Source organism: Aquarana catesbeiana, linkage group LG06 (genome assembly GCF_042186555.1).
Source record: "Aquarana catesbeiana isolate 2022-GZ linkage group LG06, ASM4218655v1, whole genome shotgun sequence".
NCBI lineage: Eukaryota > Metazoa > Chordata > Amphibia > Anura > Ranidae > Aquarana > Aquarana catesbeiana.
The window spans coordinates 65,085,853-65,107,417 of NC_133329.1; the positions used below are offsets into that span (position 1 = coordinate 65,085,853).

At 43.7% G+C, this 21,565-nt stretch overlaps 1 gene segment (V, D, J or C); it reads left to right on the forward strand.

Annotated features, from left to right (window-relative positions):
- Positions 1 to 2,555: 2,555 nt before the first annotated feature.
- The window catches only part of LOC141148570 (Ig mu chain C region-like), a 48,199-nt gene continuing 29,189 nt past the window's right edge, over positions 2,556 to 21,565 (forward strand). Inside the window, 4 exon segments of the C gene segment in view lie at positions 2,556 to 2,759; positions 10,861 to 11,193; positions 20,314 to 20,613; positions 20,735 to 20,839. Of these exon segments, the coding sequence occupies positions 11,049 to 11,193; positions 20,314 to 20,613; positions 20,735 to 20,839 (550 nt within the window).

Here is a 21,565-nt window from a genome sequence, read left to right on the forward strand (position 1 = left end):
CCAACTTGCATTACACCCACCATGCCCAATGACCTGCACCTAGAGGAGGAATGTCAGTTCTCTCTGGCTCTGGGGGTCAAGGTTGCCAACCGCCAGTAAATTTACTGACAGTTTGTAAAAATCTGTGATTTTTTTTTACAGCTGCCATTAACTATAAGGGGCTGATAATTTTATGCTGTGTTGACTTTTAAAGTGTAAATCAAGCAAATTACTTTGTTATAGGTCTTGTCAGTGTTTCCATATCATGTTTGAACTGTTCAAATATTCACTGTGTTAGTTTTCAATAGGATTTCTGTAATGTCTCAGGTTGTCAGTAAAAAATGTGTTTCGCCAGTAAATTTACAATGTTTTGTCAGTAAAAAAATGCTGCGACAGGTTGGCAACGCTGCTGGGGTCACCATTAGGCCCTTAGATGCTGGGGAGACATGTAAATAAATACCATGACCTCTGAAGTCTTTTAAGCCCCCCCGTTCACACGAATGCGACTTCAGGTGTGACATGCATTTTCTAAATTGCACCTGAAGTTGCACCTATGTATTTTTATGGCTCTGGCTTAACGGCTGCGACTTGAAGTGGTGCGTTTTGAAAAGTAGTTCATGTATTACTTTTTCCTGACTTCAGTGCAATTTCCCATAGACAGTAAATCACACTGATGATCATGATTGATGTTGGATCTACTTCAGGGCACATATATATATATATATATATATATATATATATATATATATAATTTTTATTTTTTAATAAAGGACATGTCAAAAACTTTTGTTGTGTTTTTACTTACTTTGCACTTTTTTGTAGGGGTCTATGTACCCCATGCTCATTCACATAGGGGGGCCCTTGTTAAAGGAGGCTCCCAGGTTCCACTACTTCATCCCCCGCACCCCCACAACAACCGAGCCAGGGTTGTGGGGAAGAGGCCCTTGTCCTCATCAATATGGGGACAAGGTGCTTTGGGGGGATCCCCCCGCAGAAAAGGGGAGCAGAAAAGGGTACAAAGATAACCAAATATCAGTTTTAGTGGGTAGACATCAGAGTCTGTGTATCAATAACGTGCATACAAAAAAATAGACAAACTTCAAATCGATTATCAGCTGACAAGACAAATATCTCTATTGGCATAGTTGCCAACAGTTCCGATTTTCCCGGGACAATCCCGATTTTGGGACCCTCGTCCCAATTGGAGGCCGTCCCGATTCGGGATTTTGCCTTTTGTCCATGTTAAAACGGGAATGTTTGGTTCTGCAGCAGTTTTCTGGCTCCTGGCTCCAACAAAATGGCCGCCGGCGCCCCAGTGAGAGCTTTCCTTGTGTTTGGTGGAGAGGGGAGGGGCCGATCCATGCAGCCAATGAATCGGCTTCTCTCTTCACAATTCTCCAGCCGGGGTTAGCTGCACGGATTGGCCCCTCCCCTCTCCACTGAACAGGAGTAACAAAATACTTCCCTGGATGGATTTGACTTCCTCTCCTTACAGGAAAACAATGGTAAAGAAGATTAGTGAATTGAGCCGGATTTTAGATAAAAGAATGATGGATTCATGATTTTAAAATTATGTGAAATGACTCAGCTCACTAAAATGTCTAACCGTAATAATATACTGTATAATGTTCACGCTGTGCACATGGGGATAGGAACATATTGTCTAATGCCCTGTACACACGATTGGACATTCCGAGAACAAAATCCTTTGGATTTTTTCCGACGGATGTTGGCTCAAACTTGTCTTGCATACACACGGTCACACAAAGTTGTCGGAAAATCCGATCGTTCTGAACGTAAAACACATACGTCGGGACTATAAACGGGGCAGTAGCCAATAGCTTTCATCTTTTAATGTATTCTGAGCATGCATGGCACTTTGTGCGTTGGATTTGTCTACACACAATCAGAATTTAAAGGATCGGATTTAGTTGACGGAAAATTTTATATCCTGCTCTCAAACTTTGTGTGTTGGAAGTTCCGACGGAAAAAGTCAGATAGAGCCCACACACGATCGGAATTTCTGACAACACAATCCGATCGCACTTTGTCAGTCGGAAAATCCGACCGTGTATACAGGACATTAGCCTTACAGTTGCATTGTGGCTAGGGCTGGGGAAAAAAATCTATTTAAATCATCGCAGATTTTTTTTTTTTTGGAAAATCTCCCAGCCCTAATTGTGGCTCCTCTGATTTCTGTCACATGTGGATGTGTTGGATAATCCACTTCTTGCAGAGTTTGAATTTTCCCTTGTGTGTGCAGAACTGCAGGCTTTCCCTTCATGCACAGTGACACATGACAGACTGCAGGATTATGCAGAGCTCAGCATTCAGTACACCTTTAGATAACATGCTGGTGTCCTAAATGGGAATTCAGCACTGACAATAAATGTTATAAGTGCTGACTCTGAGGTATCACTGGGAACAGAGTGGCAAACCATAATCTTGCAACATGTCATGTGTAACAGGCATGTCAAACACACAAAGTGATTTAATGCCAGCTCTTCTTCCCACCCCCCTCCACAAACTTCTATTCAAAATGGTGTTATCTGAGGCCAGGAAGGACTGTAATGTAAGCAAATAACTGCTGCAATGTAGGGACTCCTCGTAGCTTCATTCTGCTTGGTTGTTTATGGACAAGCAGTAGAGGCCACATCTATTCCTGAGAGGCTTTAGGTTCCAGCAAGACAATGCAAAATGATTTGATGCCAGCCCCTCTTCTCTTTCTCCACAAACCCCTACTCAAAATGGTGTTATCTGAAGCCAAGAAGGGCTGCAATGTAAGTAGAGAACTGCTGTAATTTAGGGTCTCTGGGTTGTTTTAGTAGTGAGTTAACAGTAGTGGCCATACAAAATAATGTAATGCCAGCCCCCTTTTGTCTCTCTCCACAACTCCGCTGCTGGGGGACACCAGATGTAAAGGAGGGTTCCGCTGCTGGGGACACTAGATGTAAAGGAGGGCTCCACTGCTGGGGGACACCAGATGTAAAGGAGGGCTCCGCTGCTGGGGGACACCAGATGTAAAGGAGGGCTCCGCTGCTGGGGGACACTAGATGTGAAGGAGGGCTCCGCTGCTGGGGGAGACTAGATGTGAAGGAGGGCTCCGCTGCTGGGGGGACACCAGATGTAAAGGAGGGCTCCGCTGCTGGGGGACACCAGTTGTACAGGAGGGTTCCGCTACTGGGGGACACCAGATGTAAAGGAGGGCTCCGCTGCTTTGGGGACACCAGATGTAAAGGAGGGCTCCACTGCTGGGGGACACTAGATGTGAAGGAGGGCTCCGCTGCTGGGGGAGACTAGATGTGAAGGAGGGCTCCGCTGCTGGGGGGACACCAGATGTAAAGGAGGGCTCTGCTGCTGGGGGACACCAGATGTAAAGGAGGGCTCCGCTGCTGGGGGACACCAGATGTAAAGGAGGGCTCTGCTACTGGGGGGACACCAGATGTAAAGGAGGGATCCACTGCTGGGAACACCAGATGTAAGGAGGGGCTCTGCTGCCAGGGACACAGATCTGTAAGGAGGGCCTCTGCTTCTGGGGCACCTGATGTAAGGAGGGCCTCTGCTTCTGGGGCACCTGATGTAAGGACGGACTCTGTTGGGGGCACCTGATGTAAGGACGGACTCTGCTGGGGGCACATGATGCAAAGACAGACACTGCTGGGGGCACCTGATGCAAAGACAGACTCTGCTGGGGGCACCTGATGCAAAGACAGACTCTGCAGGGGACACCAGATGTAAAGGAGGGCTCCGCTGCTGGGGACACCAGATGTAAAGGAGGGCTCCACTGCTGGGGACACCAGATGTAAGGAGGGGCTCTGCTGCCAGGGACACAGATCTGTAAGGAGGGCCTCTGCTTCTGGGGCACCTGATGTAAGGAGGGCCTCTGCTTCTGGGGCACCTGATGTAAGGACGAAGTCTGTTGGGGGCACCTGATGTAAGGATGGATTCTGCTGGGTGCACCTGATGCAAAGACAGACACTGCTGGGTGCACCTGATGCAAAGACAGACTCTGCTGGGGGCACCTGATGGCATCTGGTGGCAGGCGACATGCAGGTGACACGCTCAGGGGTCCCACTGATTCTGGATTATGGTGAGTTGAATGATTTCATTCCATATTACAATGTAATAATAGTAATAATGCACTTCAATCATCCTGACACAACAACCATGGTGCCAGGATGATTCAAGCGCTAACACCAGGTGTTTGGAGTATCTTTATCTGCTGATTTGTTAAACTCTGGAATACACATTTCTATTGTGGTGTAGGATCTGGGCCTGTTGTCCCTCCATCCCTCTTTCTTTCTCTCCTTCTTTCTCTCTCTCCCTCCCTCCCTCCCTCTTTTCCCCTTTCTTTCTCCATCTCTCATTCATCTCAGACTCTAACCACACCCCCATTTGAACCACTCCCATATAAGCCATGTCCACTATTTAACATAAACCACGCTCATTTTTTTTTGCTATGTCACGCCTACAAACACATGCCCCGCCCCCTAATTATAATAAGACTCCTCCTACAGCTAAAAAAGTGTCCCTAAAAACTTTTTTTACAATGTTGGCAACTATGTATTGGGGGCAATGATTAGTGCCTCCAACATACACATGCATGCATGGAAATCTGAAGGTAGATAGAGCTGCAGATAGTGAGTTTCAAAATTACAAAAAGGAAAGCAAGGGGAGAAGAAGGGTTGACAAAAAGATGGGGGGGTTGGGAGGGGGAAAGAAGGATAAAAGACAAGGCCGGCAGCCCCTGATAAGGAGAAGACAGGAAAAAGCTCAGCAAGGAATTGAGTTCTGGAGCCTAGACAACATTGAAAAGAAACTAAAAGAAATATGGAGAAACCAGAAAAGCAAAAGCAAAATCGGTCGCCCGGAGCCACAGTCTAGCGAGTCCTAAGGATTCAGCTTCGGTTATGAGACCTCCCGCATATAAGCCTCAAAGTTAGACATGTGCAATTCATTTTGTTCCGAATACAAATTCGGACAAATTTTTGGTTATTCTGAGATTTGGATGTACTGTATTGGTTGTATTCCAACTTTTCCAAAAGAATTCGGATTGGCCGAAAAACGATCGGTCAAAAAACGACCGAACGATCCAAATTCTGTGTGAAGAAATAGCTGGTTCTTAAGCAGCAGGCCGGTAAAAAACATTCTGTGTGCAGCAGACCCCCAAATACTTACCTCAGCCCCATCTCGATCCAGGGATGTGCACGAGAGTGGCAGCTCTCCCAGGCTCTTACATTGGCTGAGACAGCAGTGGGAGCCATTGTATCCTACTTCTGTCAATCACAGCTGCTAAGCTAATGAGGATATAGTGGGGGTGGAGCTGAGCTGCGCTCCCTGTGTGAATGGACACACAGAGCAGCGGCTCAGGAGTGAGCCTTCCCTGGTGCCTCCATAGCAAGCTTCTTAGCTCAGAAGGAGGGAGGGACCGGAAGCACTGGCGAGGGACACGAGAAGTGGAGGATCAGGGCTTCTCTGTGCAAAACCATTACACAGAGCAGGTAAGTATAACATGTTTCTTTAAAAAAAAAAAAATTGCCTTTAAATCAGCATATTTTTAGCACTGGTCCCCAAAAAAGTGTCAAAAGTGTCAGTCCACCTGACTGACACTTTTGACACTTTTTTCTGATTTGTCCGCTGCAATATCACAGTCCTGCTTAAAATTGCTGATCGCCACCGTTGCTAGTAAAAATAAATAAATAAATAAAAATTCCATAAAAATATCCCATCGTTTGTAGATGCTTTAACTTTTGCGCAAACCAATCAATATACGCTTATTGGGATTTTTTTTTTTTTACCAAAAATAAGTAGCAGAATATATATTGGCCTAAACTGATGAATAAATTTGATTTTTTACATTTTTTTTATTGGGAATGTTTTATAGCAGAAAGTAAAAAATATTTTTTTTTTTTTTTTTTTTTTTTTTTTTCAAAATTGTCGCTCTTTTTTTGTATATAGTGCAAATAAAAAAAAACACAGAGGTGATCAAATACCACCAAAAGGAAGCTTTTTTTGTGGGAAAAAAAAGGACATCGATTTTATTTGGGTACAACGTTGCACGACCGCGCAATTGTCAGTTAAAATAACGCAGTGCCGTATTGCAAAAAATGGCCTGGTCATGAAGGGGGTGAAACCTTCCGGGGCTGAAGTGGTTAAAGGCGGTGTTTAATCCTACTAGAGAGCAGTATAAATGAAAACAGTGAGCTACATTCTGGAATTTAAAAAAAAACATCTTACAAGAAAATTCTGTTTACCAGTCAATCAAGTTCTTTTTTTTACTGTTAGTTATGTGTGAGCAAAATTTCTTTCCCCGCACTGAAAAGAGGTTTCTGAAAGTAAAACTGTTGAACATCGGAGTAAAGGGCATTTATTCCATGAAGACTCAGGACTATGGAGATGATTATTCTGGAAATATTGCTTCTTCTCTCTCTACACCAGACATGTGAGTTTTAACCTTTTATCATTGATGAGGGGAATGAGCTGTTCATTATGAAAGACTCACCTTAAAACAAAGCCTTCCAGTGGCACGCTGTCAACGCTAACAAAAGCTTCCATCTTCAGCCAAGCTTCCTCCAGGGTTCACGGGCTCCGGCCGGTTGAATGGCCGAGCCACGATGACATCACTCCTGCGCATGTGCATGGGAGTCACGACCACGAGACATGAGTATGCCGCCCCTTCAGAGTGATGTCTCCAGCTACAGAAACAGTGAATATCTTATCAGCCTGGGTGTCCTCTCCAGCAGTGGCAGCTGGTGCTGTATATTTTGGGGGGACAGCAAACAAGATATCCGTTGCCACCCCCCAGTTGGACTGTTGCTCGGTCAAACACCCCCCACCCCCCCATCGCTTGCCTGTCTGTCCCCCCCCACCAGTCCTGCACTTACCCCATCTAGCAGCTTCGGCTGCTTCCTGCGTCTCCTCCTCTTCCATGGTGGCAGCTTCACGGCGGCTTCCCTCCTGCTTCCCTCGGCAGCCAATTGCTTCTCCTCTCGGCCAATCGGGTCTTAAGACCCACTTCCTGATTGGCCAGGAGGAGAATCAGGAAGACATTAGCGAATATAAATTCGCTATTGTCACACAACTGGGTAGGCTCAGGGCACAGTGCTCTGTGCCACGAGCCCATCCTTTTTTGCAGGATGGGCAAATCCATGCATCCAAAGCCCTGCATGTAGACAAGGGACTGGCCCCATGGATTAGGGGGGCGGCACCCCTATTGCACAGGCTGCCACTGCTCTCCAGGGTCTCCCACCTGGCAGCCACTGTCATCCCCACTGCTGGTGGCGGGAAATGTTGCGGATCTGAACAGAAAATGGCAGTCTTTTAAAATGAACAAGTGGGTAATCACCAACTTGTGAACATAATAAGTTGGGCAGCTCCCACCCACCCAGACCTGCCTCACCTCCCGCCCTGCGGTGGGGATGAGAGTGTTAGCCAGGTGGGAAACCCAGGAAAGGACACCCAGGCTGATAAGTGCTGCCGGCCTTCTGTGTTAAGGTACAGTATTATGTGCAGGGAAGGCTGTGATCGAAAGGGGAACTGTAATGTAACTGAGGAAAGGGGGTTATGATTGCAAGGGGGACTGAGACTGCAAGGGGAATGTAATTGCAGGAAGAACTATGATGTAATAGGGGGGTGCTGTAAATTGCAAGGGGGACTGTGATTTAAGGGGGGGAGGGGGACTGTAATGTAAGGGGGCACGAGGATTACAAAGTGAATGTGGTTGCAGGGGGACTGAGATGTAAGAAGGGTGTGGTTCAATTGCAGAGGGGACTGTGATTTAAAGGAGGGAACTGTGATTGCAAGGGGGACTGTGATGTAAGGGAGTGTGGGGATGGGGGGTGACTGTGACTGCAAGGGAGATTGTGATGGGGAGCTATGATTGCAAGGGGGGCTGTGATGTGAAGGAGACTGCAATGTAAAGTGGGACTGTGATGTGAATTTAAACTGAGGACACTGTGAGACTACTGTAAAGGGGAGACTGTGATGTAAAAAGGGGTGGGACTGTGGTGTGAAGGGAGACTGCGGACGCTGATGTAAAGGGGGGAGCTGTGATGTGGGAGGGGGGCTGAGGACACTGATGTAAACAGGGGGCTATGATGTAAAGTGGGAACTGAGAACATTGATGTTAAGGGGCAGGCTATGATGTGGGGGGCTGAGGACACTGATGTACAGGTGGGAAAGTGATGTAACGGGGTGTTGGGGGGGGGGCTGAGGACACTGATGTAAAGGGGAGACTGTGATGTAAAGGGGGTTGTGATGTCAAGCAAGGACTGAGGACACTGATGGAAAGAGGGGGCTATAATGTAAAGGGGGCTATGATGTGAAGAGTAGGCAGAAAACACTGATATAAAGGGGGGCAGTGATGTGTTATAACACAAACATGAAATTCGGACCGTTGCAGGAAGAACATTTTACTGACTGGACCTCCATGAATTTTAATTCAAAATTCCTGGCCTATACTATATTCTAGCCAATTAGTTATTTTGTAGCTATTTTGACTCATTCATCAGTCACATAATAGGAGTAATGGCTACTTTGTATCTTCTAATATATATCTAAAGAGGGCTGCCAACTCAGAGACACAGCTGACTAAGGTGATAGCAACCAAAAAGGCCACTTTGCAGGAGAGGTCATCTAAGGGAAAATCCCTGATGGGTTCAAATGGTGGTTTCTGCAGAGCAGAGAGAACCATGTTGAGATCCCAAGGAAGTACAAGTTGCTGCAATGGGGGATTAGATTTAGATGCAGAGGCAGACGTTAGAGCAAGCAGCACATCATCACTGAGATTGAGCGTTGTGCGGGCATTTGACAAAATTAATGTTCACCTGCATTTTTGCAATGCTCCCTTTCGCCTGGTCTTTGCTATAGCTACGTGTCAGGGTATTCCCATGTGGGGTAATCACATAGTAAGGTGTATATAATAGGGTAGGTGTGTCTAGAGGGAAGACACCCAGGTAGAAAATATCTGAGCACCTTATAAGGGCTCTAGGAGGAAGTAGCGGTAAAATATGTGACAAATGGTGTGGTCATCCACTTGAAACTACGCTCTGAGTGGTTGAGTTTATTACTCCAAATTTACACCATAGTAAATACAATTCAAATATTGCTCCAGTAATTAAAAGAAAAAGGTCAGAAGCATATGGGTGACCCTGTCTTACCTGTCCACTATACAGGACTGCATATAAAGTCCAGGCTTTACCCATCACAGTGGGCATACCCCCAGAGGGGGGTCTTCATGGACTAAGCTCCATAAAGATTAACCACGGCCCTGGACCTGTACAGCACCCTACAACTGACTGCATGCATTGCGGTGCAAGGGGGAGTTCCCATGCAGGATTCAGCGTCAAAAGTAACATTACAGGCCATCCCCACCATATCGTGGTGTCTAGGTAAGACTCCCAAGTTTTACAGAGTTTGCGCTAGTTCGGATGCACTGTTTTGCAGTGGTATTAAAAGGAAATGTTGAGTTAATTGAAGACATACCTCCCAACTTTCTGAGATGGGAATGAGGGACGCCTATTAGCAAAAGCATGTAGGCGTAGGACATACCGCATGAATGCCTCCCAACTTTTTGAGATGGGAATGAGGGACACCTACCAGCAAAAGTAGGCAGGCATAGGACACACCCCTTGCCATGCCCCCTTAAAGGAGAATTGTAGAAAAAAAACAAGATTAGTTAAACCCACAAGTGCTTTTTTAACACTACTACTCCTTTATATTGGCTTTTGGAATTTGCAAATGCAGCTATTTAGAAATCAGATGAAAGGTTTAGCATTGGAAAACACTTTTGAAAGATAAAAAAGTGCATTTTATATACATCTATATAGATCAGATCAAAATGAGGGACAGAAGAGGGGGAAAGAGGGACAGAGCGACATTGCTCCAAATCAGGGACAGTCCCTCCAAATCGGGGACAGTTGGGAGCTATGACCTCATGCCATGCCCCCCTTAAAGTAGAATTATATAAAAAAAAATTGTTTAAACCCACAAGTGCTTTTTTTTACCACTACGATTCCTTTATATTGGCTTTTGGAATGTACAAATGCAGCAATTTAGAAATTGGATGAAATGTTTAGCACTGGGAAATACTTTTTGATAGGTAAATAGTGCATTTTATATACGACTATGTAGATCAGACCAAAATGAGGGACAAATGAGGAGGAAAGAGGGACAGAGGGACATTGTTCAAAATGAGGGACAGTCCCTCGAAATCAGGAACAGTTGGGAGCTATGTTGAAGAAACCATAGTTAAAATATTAAAGAAAAACCAAAAATAACTAGTTAAACTAAAACTGATTTCTCCATTAAGGAGAATGATTACATAACCTTGGAACATTAGCAAAACACTGAGGATTCGAGACATGGGGTATTAATCAGGAAACATTACTGCATTAAAGTGTATCTAAAGCCTAAACCCAGAAAAGATTTATTTTTGCTGTGTCCCATCATGGAGATTTTCCTTGACTTCTTGTCCCATAGACAAAGCAGGATGTAAGGGTATAGCTCTCCAAATTAGGGAATATTACAGTTTTTACCAGAACAGGTGTCCCCATTGGAAGAGTCCAATGCACTTCCTATTCCAGTACATCAAAAAAATTGCATTTTCCATCACTTTCCATACCAGAGACAATGCTCATCAGGATCACTAGTGTGGTGAATCTCTTCAACAGGGACAAAGACAGCAATAACAATCTGACATGGAGTTTTAACCCTTCCACATTCTATCCAAAACTAGAACAAAAGGTTCTGGCTTTACATAAAATATAATTTTTGTACATTATATTTTATATCTCCTTTCCCAGGGACTCAATTTACTTGAGCCCTGATGCGTTTCTTGAGTATTATTTTTTCTTATTCTTGGCAATTCATGTATCTCAATAGATGCAGCTTTGGATGTCTTTGCTCCTTCCCCACAAAGGGCCTTGGTCACCGGTGATGCCGACCTCAAATGCACCTTCTCGGTGAATAAACAGCCGCTGGATCTTAACTTCCTGGCCATATTGTGGAATTTCCAGGGAAAAATCATCTTCAGGTATGACAACAAAGGCTTCTTCATCCAAGATTCCAGGATGTTCCTCAATGTGGAATCTCTGCGGGACGGATTTGTCTCACTACACATATCCAACGTGACCATCTCTGATGGGGGCATCTATAAGTGTACTGTTATCTACAGCCCTGAAAGGAAGGAGAAGGAGATTTCATTTGAAGTGCTAGGTAAGGGCGCCAACTGCATAAAAATTGTAAATATCACGTTAACTATTGCTTTCATGCATAGGTGTGCGCAGCCTATTGCATTAGGGTGTGCACCCTTAAGCTCAAACACACATGCGTGTGTGGGTGGCTACATATATATGACCCCGTCACGTTAATCTCCCTGCCGGAACAGTGAAAGAGAAGAGCATAAACACTTCTCTTACGGCAGAGCCGGTAAGAGGGAGATCTTTCCCCTGTTTCTGCTGCTACACAGAGCGATAACACTAACGTGTATGGGGTGATTAGGGTGTGCCGGGTAAACCCGGCACACCCTGTGCGCACGCCTATGCTTTCATGGTTAGTTTTTGGAGAAATCAGTGTAATACTTATACCTCCCAACATTTTTAGATGGGAATGAGGGACACCTACTAGCAAACGGTATGTAGGCATAGGACAAGCCCCTCTATCGCACCCCCTTAAAGGAGAATGAACCAAAAAAAAGGTTAATTAAATCCACAGGGGCTTTTTTTAACACTGCTATTCCTTTGGCTTTTAAAATTGATAAATGCAGCAATTTAGAAATTTTAGCTCTGGGAGACACTTTTTGAAAGATAAAAAGTGAATTTTATATACAATTATAAAGATCAGACCAAAATAAGGGACAAATGAGGGGGGAAAGAGGGACAGAATGACATTCCCTCGAAATCAGGGACAGTTGGGAGCTATGGATACGTACTGTAAAACTACCAAAAAGATTAAAGTAGATCTAATCTGTAACTGGACATGTTTTTCTTTCCATAAAACAGTGTGTTCACTCATTTTTATCATTCCTTTTAGTAAAGAAAAACATTTGAAAACTTGCATCCCCATTTAATCGAATGCCGCGTACACACGACCAGTCTTTCCGTCGGACCGAAGTCTGGCGGTCTTTCCGACGGAGTTCCGCTGAAACGGACTTGCCTACACACAATCACAACAAAGTCCGAGCGTTTAGAACGTGATGACATACGAAGGGACTAGAAAAAGGAAGTTCAATATCCAGTAGCCAATAGCTGCCCTTGCGTCGTTCTTGGTCCATCGGACTAGCATACAGACGAGCGGTTTTCCCGATAGGAATTGAGTCCGTCTTAAAGATTTAAAACTTGTTCTATTTCTAGGTCGGTCGGAATTTTCGAAAAACAAAAAGGCCGATGAAGCCCACACGTGATCGGAATCTCCGACGGAATGGTTCCGTCAGACCTTTTCTGCCGGAAAGTCCGGTCTCCTGTACTCGGCATAAATGTTGAAAAAATGAAGCTAAACTTGTTCCTACAACTTATTCCACACCCCTGATTGTGTATCAGTTTGTCCCATCCTCTGTCACTTTTGTTGAAAAACTTGATTTTCCGGTAAATAAGGGAATGAATAAAGACAAAGGCATGTTAAGTTTTCTTTTTTTTTCACATATATAGAGGTTCCATTATATTGATAGTAAACCGAAGTCGATGAAAAAAAAAAAAAATCCCCCTGCAAGGCAATATCATAATGTGCTAGTGTGCATCGCATGCTAGCACATCATGAGAGACTTACCTTAGAACGAAGCACTTCAGCACCATGCTGTCACTGCTGCAAGGGCTGACATCTTCCCCCAGTCTTTCTTCAGGGTTCGCATCCTCCGGCTACACGAGTGGCCGGGGGCAAAATGACATCACTCCCGCGCACGGGAGCCGCCATTTACGTCACGGGTTCTGAAGGACTGGCACTGTATGTCCGATCTTTAGAACGCATGCGCCGGTGATGTCACCGGCTGCATGCACTTTGAATATCTCCTAAACCATGGAAGTTTAGGAGATATTCACAGTACCTACAGCTAAGCCTTGTTATAGGCTTACCTATAGGTACAAGTGGTAAAACAGAGTTTACTACCACTTTCAATCATGAGTAAACCATGTGTATTGGCTGCTGTGGTGGAGCAATGCAGGGAACATGATCCGCATGAGCAGTCATACAATCCTTGCTAGACTTCTATATGTCAGAGGGGAGTATTACAACCCCTGACAGTTTATTTTTGTATTTATTTACTTTTGCAGTCTGTAACCCATTGGGGAAATTTCACTTAACTTTCATAGAGATGCAACTTGATTTAAAATGTTGTATCATAAAAAAAATGTATGTAATTTAACCACTTCAGCCCCGGGAAGGATTTACCCCCTTAATGACCAGGCCATTTTTTGCGATGTGGCACTGCGTCATTTTAACTGAAAAGTGCGCGGGCGTGCGACGCTGTACCCAAGCCAAATTGATGTCCTTTTTTTCCCACAAATAGAGCTTTTTTTTTGGTGATATTTGATCACCTCTGCGGTTTTTATTTTTTGCGCTATAAACAAAAAGAGACAGAATTAAAAATATATATATATATATTTTTTTTTTTACTTTTTGCTTTAATAAATATCCCCCCAAAAATGTAAAAAAAACAAATTTCTACATCAGTTTAGGCCAATATGTATTCTTCTACATATTTTTGGTAAAAAAAAAATTGCAAAAGTTATAGCGTCTACAAACTACGGGATAAATTTATGGCATTTTTTTTAACTAGTAATGGCAGTGATCAGCTATTTTTAGCAGGACTGTGACATTGCGGAAGACAGATCGGGCACTTTTGACACATTTTTTGGGACTGGTGACATTTATACAGCGATCAATGCTATAAAAATGCACTGATTACTGTATAAATGTCACTGGCAGGGATGGGGTTAACACTAGGGGGCAAACAAAGTGTTAAGTGTGTCCTAGTGAGGTGTTTTTAACTGTGGGGGGGGGGCTGACTGGGAGTACAGAGAGATCGCTGTTCCTGATCACTAGGAACAGATGATCATACTGTACTCCCCTGACAGAACGGGGATCTGCTTTGTTTACATTGGCAGATCCCTCGTTCTGCCTCTCTGTGGAGTGATCGCGGGTGGCTGGAGGACATCGCGGCCACCGGCCATGCGCATCGGTTTTGGCGCCGTGGCTGTTGTATCTATTACACGACGCGCCGTACCGGTACAGCGATTCGCGCAATAGAGCCGACCTGCCGCAGTATAATTGTGGCAGCTGGTCGGCAAATGGTAAAGTGGATGTAAACCCTCTCCTATACCCTGTGAAGTGAACAGCCTCAGATGATACACAGAGATGAAACAAATCTCTCTACATAAGTTTTACATGTATATCTGCTGTCTTCAGCTTTATATACTCTTTAGAAAGTGCACATCGCATTACATATCTTTTTTCCTCTTCCAGCAGTGGGAGGGGAGTCTGAGCTAACACCGTGTGTGAGCTGATTGGAGGAAAGGGACACACCCGCACTCCACATAGGCAGAGGAACGAAGAAACTTTCAGAGCTGCAGTCTGAATAGACAAGCTCTGTGCTAATCTATCTCTAAGTTACCTTCCTGACACTATGTACTAGGAACTACAATCCGTCTCCTCTCCCCTGACAGGATGTGTATCTGTGTGTTTGCACACACAGATCCACGTTCCCGCTCTGTGACGAGGATTGCAGGTGCCCGGCGGACATCACACGCGCCCCCTACAAAGCCGGGAAGCCGAGGACGTCATATGACACCCGCCCAGGATGGCAGAGCGGGCGTCATATTACAATGGCTGGCATGGGAAGTGGTTAAAGTGATTGTAAAAGTTTTTTTTTTTAACTGCTTGCTGACCAGCCACCACAGTTGTACTGCGGCAGGCTGGCATGGCTGCGCGAATCGCCGTCATTGTACATTGGCTCTTTAACCACTTACGGACCACCTGCCGCAATTTTACGTCGGCTGTTTGAAGGAGGATATCATCGTTATGGCAGCAGCTAGCTGCCATAACCCCGGTATCCCCTTCTTCAGCCGGCAATCCGCTACAAGATAACAGTGGCCTCTGCGGCGGATTCACCGCGAGATCACTTTTATCGGCAGCGGGAGAGGGGCCCTCCCACCGCGATCTGGTGCCCTCCGCCGCTTACCGGAGCCGTTTGCAGCAGCGGAGGCAATCGCATCCTGTTGCTAGCTGGGTATGGAGACGAGTGAGGGGGAAATGGCCCCCACCTGTCTCCATACAATTGGTGGGCGGAAGTGACGTCAAAACGTCACTTCCGCCCACAGCTCCTAAAGGGCCATTTTTTAAAATAATTTTTTTAAATGACAGTTTTTTTTTTTATATTTTTTTTATTGCATTTTAGTCAAAATATAAGATCTGAGGCCTTTTTGACCCCAGATCTCATATTTAAGAGGTCCTGTCATGCTTTTTTCTATTACAAGGAATGTTTACATTCCTTGTAATAGGAATAAAAGTGACAATTTTTTTATTTTTATTTTTTAAACAGTGTAAAAATAAAAAATAAAAGGTAAAATAAATAATAATTTTTTATTTTTTTTTAATGCGCCCCGTCCCGTTGAGCTTGCATGCAGAAGCGAACTCATATGCGATAGCGCCCGCATATGAAAACGGTGTTCAAACCACACATGTGAGGTATCGCCGTGATCGGTAGAGCGAGAGCAATAATTCTAGCCCTAGACCTCCTCTGTAACTTAAAACATGCAACTTGCAGAACAGAATTTTTTAAACACCGTCTAAGGAGGTTTTTAAGGGTAAAAGTTTGTCGCCATTCCACGAGCGGGCGCAATTTTGAAGCGTGACATATTGGGTATCAATTTACTCTGCGTAACATTATCTTTCACAATATAAAAAAAAATTGGGCTAACTTTACTGTTGTATTATTTTTTAATTCAAAAAAGTGTATTTTTTCCAAAAAAAGTGCGCTTGTAAGACCACTGCGCAAATACGGTATGACAGAAAGTATTGCAACGACTGCCATTTTATTCTCTAGGGTGTTAGGAAAAAAAATGTAAAATGTTTGGGGGTTCTAAGTAATTTTCTAGCAAAAAAAACTGTTTTTAACTTGTAAAAACATTGTTCCCGCACTGAATCTTGAGAAGCCCGACACTAAGTTCCCAGGAGACAATGCGGCGCCAGGGAAAGGCAATAAACACGCCTACTCCCATGGGAGGAGAGACAGAAAGTGCCACAATAAAGTACAATATTAAGGTAATTACAGCGATAAAAAAAAATTTCGTGTGGCATTTGAAAATCTATGCAATTAACTGAAGGGGGTAAGATTAAGTTAAAAATTTGAGTGGAACCCCGCTTTAAGTGGTTAAAGCGCTATAGCGGGCGCACAAGCGTCCCTGGAGCCGATGCGCATGGCACAATCGCTCCTGAATTCATTAAGGTGAAAAACCACGAGACTACAACTCTTTTAAGGTCCGTGGTTTGGCAGTAATCCACAAAAGGCAACAATTACTGCATTACTGGCATTTGTAAATCCATAGAGGGCTCCAGGTTTCAGCCCCTACTGGGAACCCCAACTGGGCCCCCACCCTCTTCACCAAAAGAGTGATCTCTCCAACAGAGTAACAGCTATGTTTTGCCAGGATTTTCCCAGGCACAGACCAGGAACTCCCTAAAACAGGAACACAACTAGCCGTAGAGAAATTTGTTTCATTTGTATAAATTTGTTATGTTACTAATTTTGTTTTGTTATGGAATTCGTTTAAGTTTGGTTTCGGAATTTGTTAAGTTTGGTTTTGTTTTGCTTAATTTTCGTCCTGTTTTTGTTAAAATTTGTTTAGTTTATTACTTTTCTAACGAATTCCAACTTTTCAGAATGATAAGAATTTGGATCAGTTGAAAGACGATCAACCAATTCAAATTCTGTGATAAGAATAGCTAGTTGTTAAGCAGCGGGCTGGGAAGCCAGCCGCCGCATCCTTAACAATGATGGGTCATCATCTGTCAGCGGGCTTCCCCACTGGCAGATGAATGTAATGAAAAGAATGCCAGAAATTGCCCAGCAATAGAAAAAATATTAATAAAACTGGATCAAAATGAAAAAAACAAAAAACGGCTTGGGATCCCCCCAAAATCTATACCAGACCTGAGGTGCATGCTATGTCGGCGGGCCGCATGATTGACGATGGATCTAAATCGGGGGCACTGTTTTTTTTTTTTTAATAAAGGAATTGTCAAAAACTGTCTCTGTGTTTATTACTTTTTGACACCTTTTTTGGTGAATCGGTAGGGGTACTATGAACCGTATACTCACTCATATCGGGGGGGGGCGGGATCTGGGGGGCCCCTTGTTAACCTAGTAATTAGGAACAGCGATATGTCTCTTCCTCCAGTCAGTCCACATCCCCCCACAGTTAGAAACACACATGAGGGTAATGGCCTGGTCATTAAGGGGGCAAATCCTTCTGGGGCTGAAGTGGTTAAAGGAGGCTTCCAGATTCTGATAAGCCCCCTGACCGCAGACCCCTACAACCACCGACCACGGTTGTGGGGATGAGGCCCTTGTCCCCATCAACATGGGGACAAGGTTCTTTGGGGCGAGAGGGTGAGCCCCCCCACCCCAAAGCACTACCCCCATGTTGAGGGCATGTGGCCTGGTATGGTTCAGGAGGGGGGGTGTTTGCTCGTCCCCCCCAAACTTTCCTGACCTGCAGCCTGCATGCTCGGATAGTGGACTGGTATGGGTTTTGGGGGGGGTCCCATACCGTTTTTTTTTTTTTATTTTGGCTTGGGGTTCCCCTTAAAATCCATGGCAAGCCTGAGCTGTTTTAAAAAAAAAAAATTCCATTGCCGGTCAATGCTGGCATTATTTTCTTTACATTCATGTGTCAGTGGACAGTGGATAAGTCATGGTTGAGAAGGACGAAGGTGGCCGGTTTCCAGACCCGTTGCTTAACAACCAGATATTCCTTTACACAAAATTTGGATCGGTTGATCGTTTTTCGACCGATCTGCATTTTAATCTTTCTGAAAAGCTGGAATTTGTTAGAAAATGAATAAACAAAAAACATTTTAACGAATTTCAACGAAATTCGTTACTATTCGTCACTATTTCATTCGGAGATTCGGATACATCCGAATCTCTGAATAACCCAAAATTTGTCCGAATTTGTATTAAGACCGAAACGAATTGCACATGTCTAACAACAACTCACCTTTAGTCTCCTGCCTACATGCCTAAGGGCTCGTGTACACACAGACTAGGGAAAATGCGGCAAAATCAAGCTGCAATTTTACAGTGATTTTTCCTTGATTTGAGGTCGGTGGTCAAAACGTTCCTTTTCAGGAGAGGGAGGTTGAACCTCCCCTAACCGCAGAAGCTTCTAAACCTTTGTAAAGCCTATGGGGTTGATTTACTAAAGGCAAATCCACTTTGCACTACAAGTGCACTTGGAAGTGCAGCCGCTGTAGATCTGAGGGGAAGATCTGAAATGAGGGGAAGCTCTGCTGATTTCTATCATCCAATCATGTACAAGCAAAAATGCTGTTTTTTTAATTTTCATTGCATGTCCCCCTCAGATCTACAGTGACTGCACTTCCATGTTCACTTGTAGTGCAAAGTGGATTTGCCTTTAGTAAAGAAAGCCCCATGTGCACATGGACACATTGGTGTTGATTTACTAAAGGCAAAAAGACTATGCACTCTGCAAGTGCAGTTGCTCCAGAGCTTAGTAAATGAGCCGACTTCCATCATCCAATCATGTGCAAGAAAAAATGCTGTTTTTTTTTTTTTCTTTTCCCTACACGTGATTGGATATTATTTGCAAAGTGAAATCTTACCTCATTTACTAAGCTCTGAAGCAACTGCACTTGCAGAGGGCAACAGCACTTTGCAAAGTGCACAGAATGTTTGGCTTTCGTAAATTAACCCCATAGGCTTTTTTTGGAGTGGAGTTGAGAACCACTTCAGCCCCAGAAGATTTTACCCCCTTTCTGACCAGAGCACTTTTTGCGATTCGGCACTGCATCACTTTAACTGATAATTGCGCGGTCGTGTGACGTTGTACCCAAACAAAATTGGCGTCCTTTTTTTCCCACAAATAGAGCTTTCTTTTGATGGTATTTGATCACCTCTGCGGTTTTTATTGTTTGCGCTATAAACAAAAAAGAGCAACAATTTGGGAAAAAAACATTATTTTTTACTTTTTGCTGTAATAAATATCCCCCAAAAATATATTAAAAAAATATTTTTTCCCTCAGTTTAGGCCGATATGTATTCTACATATTTTTGTTAAAAAAAAACCGCAATAAGCGTCTATTGATTGGTTTGTGCAAAAGATTTAGCGTCTACAAAATAGGGGATAGGTTTATAACATTTTTATTATTATTATTTTTGTTACTAGTAATGGCGGAGATCTGCGATTCTTATCGTGACTGTGACATTATGGCGGACACATCGGACAATTTTGGCACATTTTTGGAACCATTGGCATTAATACAGCGATCAGTGCAATTAAAAATGCATTGATTACTGTAAAAATGTCACTGGCAATGAAGTGGTTAACACTAGGGGGCGGTGAAGGGGTTAACTGCGTTCCCTGGGAGGTGATTCTAACTGAAGGGGGAGGGGACTAACTAGAGGAAGTGACGGATCCTGGTTCCTAACTAATAGAAACACACAATTTGTCACTCCTGTTAGAACAGAACAGGGAAGTGTGTGCTTACACACATTCATCACTGTTCTGTCTCTCCTGGTCACGAACGCTTGTGGCCGGCGGTCATTGCGACCGTCGGCCACAAGCACCAGCACCCCCGCTGTGCGGTGGCGACCATGCGCCTGCTATATGGACCCTGCGAGCTAACGTATAGTTAGTTGATTTCGCGCAGCGGAGCCAACCAGCCGCCGCAAAACTGCGGCAGCTGGTCTGGAAGTGGTTAATAGCTGTGGAAAAAAAGTAAAATCTCCTAAACTCAAGTTTAGAGCAGCTAGTGTACATGAGCCACTGCGTAAAACCTAAATGAAAATACACACTGCTATTATCTAGTTCCAGAGCCCCACAAATTTCATCTACTTCCAGCAATAACTACCTATACAGGTTCTAACCCTTCTTCACTGTATCCAAAACTAAAAAAACAAAAGTTTTGACTTTAAATATACTTTAGGACCCAGCACTTTCATATAATTGGGCCCATTGTAAATGAGTTTATGAACAGTGTTTGAATAAATGTATATTATTACAGTATATCTATGTATATATACAGTATATACAGTATATATATATATATATATATATATATATATATATACCTCTTTATAAACTGTATCTGTGTTTCCTGCAGTCAGACCTCTACTCTCTATACTTAGTATGAAGGTCCAGAGAAATACAGAGAACACCCTGACCTGTAAGGCCACAGGATTCCTCCCTCCAGATATTGTGATAACGTGGTACAGGGATGAAAAGGTCCTGAGTAATCAGTTCATGGGAAAACCACAAATGAACAAAGATAGAACATACCAAGTGGACAGCACCATGACAATCACACCGACCATTGATGACCAGAACCAGATCTTCTCTTGTAGAGTCCAACATGACTCTCTACAAGAACCTCTGCAGAGGGACTTCCAGCTCATCTATGAAGGTATGAATAATCATCCACTTCTCATCCCAATTTTTTTTTTTTATTATGTAAATTCCTCTATAAAGTATGTGTAAGAGAACACTCTCTTTTATTTAATCATTGTTCTATTTTACATATATAGAACCATCATCCAACGTGGTCACTGTTGTCTGCATTATCCTGGGCTTGATAACAATTGGAGCTGTGATCGGGATTTTTTTGTGGCATCGAAAATGTAGAAAAAAAGGTAATACAAAATTATAAACTGATGTACGCTCAGGTATAAAATGTATATCAATGTATCCTGGGCCCTTATTGAATTTACCTTGTTTAAGGGCTGTATAATAAATAGCCACCCCCGAGGAAGCCGCTGGAGGATTCTTTGATACCTGGTGATAACAACCCTTCAGCAATACCAATACTCTATGACACACCAGGGCTGAAGATAAAAGTGATTACTTGAATGGCATGTCTTGCAGACTAAAAACCAGTAACATTAACCATAAACAATAGCAAATAGCAGTTACAAAATGAAAAAAATCAATTCACAAATGAGATATTAATAAACTTAATTTCACAGGGTACATGAAACCTGGCTCAAGGGACAAAGTCCATACTTCCTAGGCCTTGACCTATAGGAAACCCAAAATTCAGGTTTTATACTCTCAGAGACTAAAAGTCACAGTCCTTCCTTGTCCTCATCTACTGGCCAGTGGTATATCTGTTTTTGTAATTCCAATGGAAAAGAAAGTAAACTTCAAACAAATCTCTGGGGGTCCCCAAAGGATGATACTGTCTCTTTAAATAAAAGAGTAGCAAAGATAATGGCCAGCAGCCTCTCATCGGTCACCACTAAACGTTTGTCATGGTTCTAATTCTCATGGGTGTCTGGAAGACTGGATGCATGATACGGTTGCCTCCTGTGTTTTCCGAAGGCAATTGTACTAGCTTTGATCACTGTTACAGATGTTTT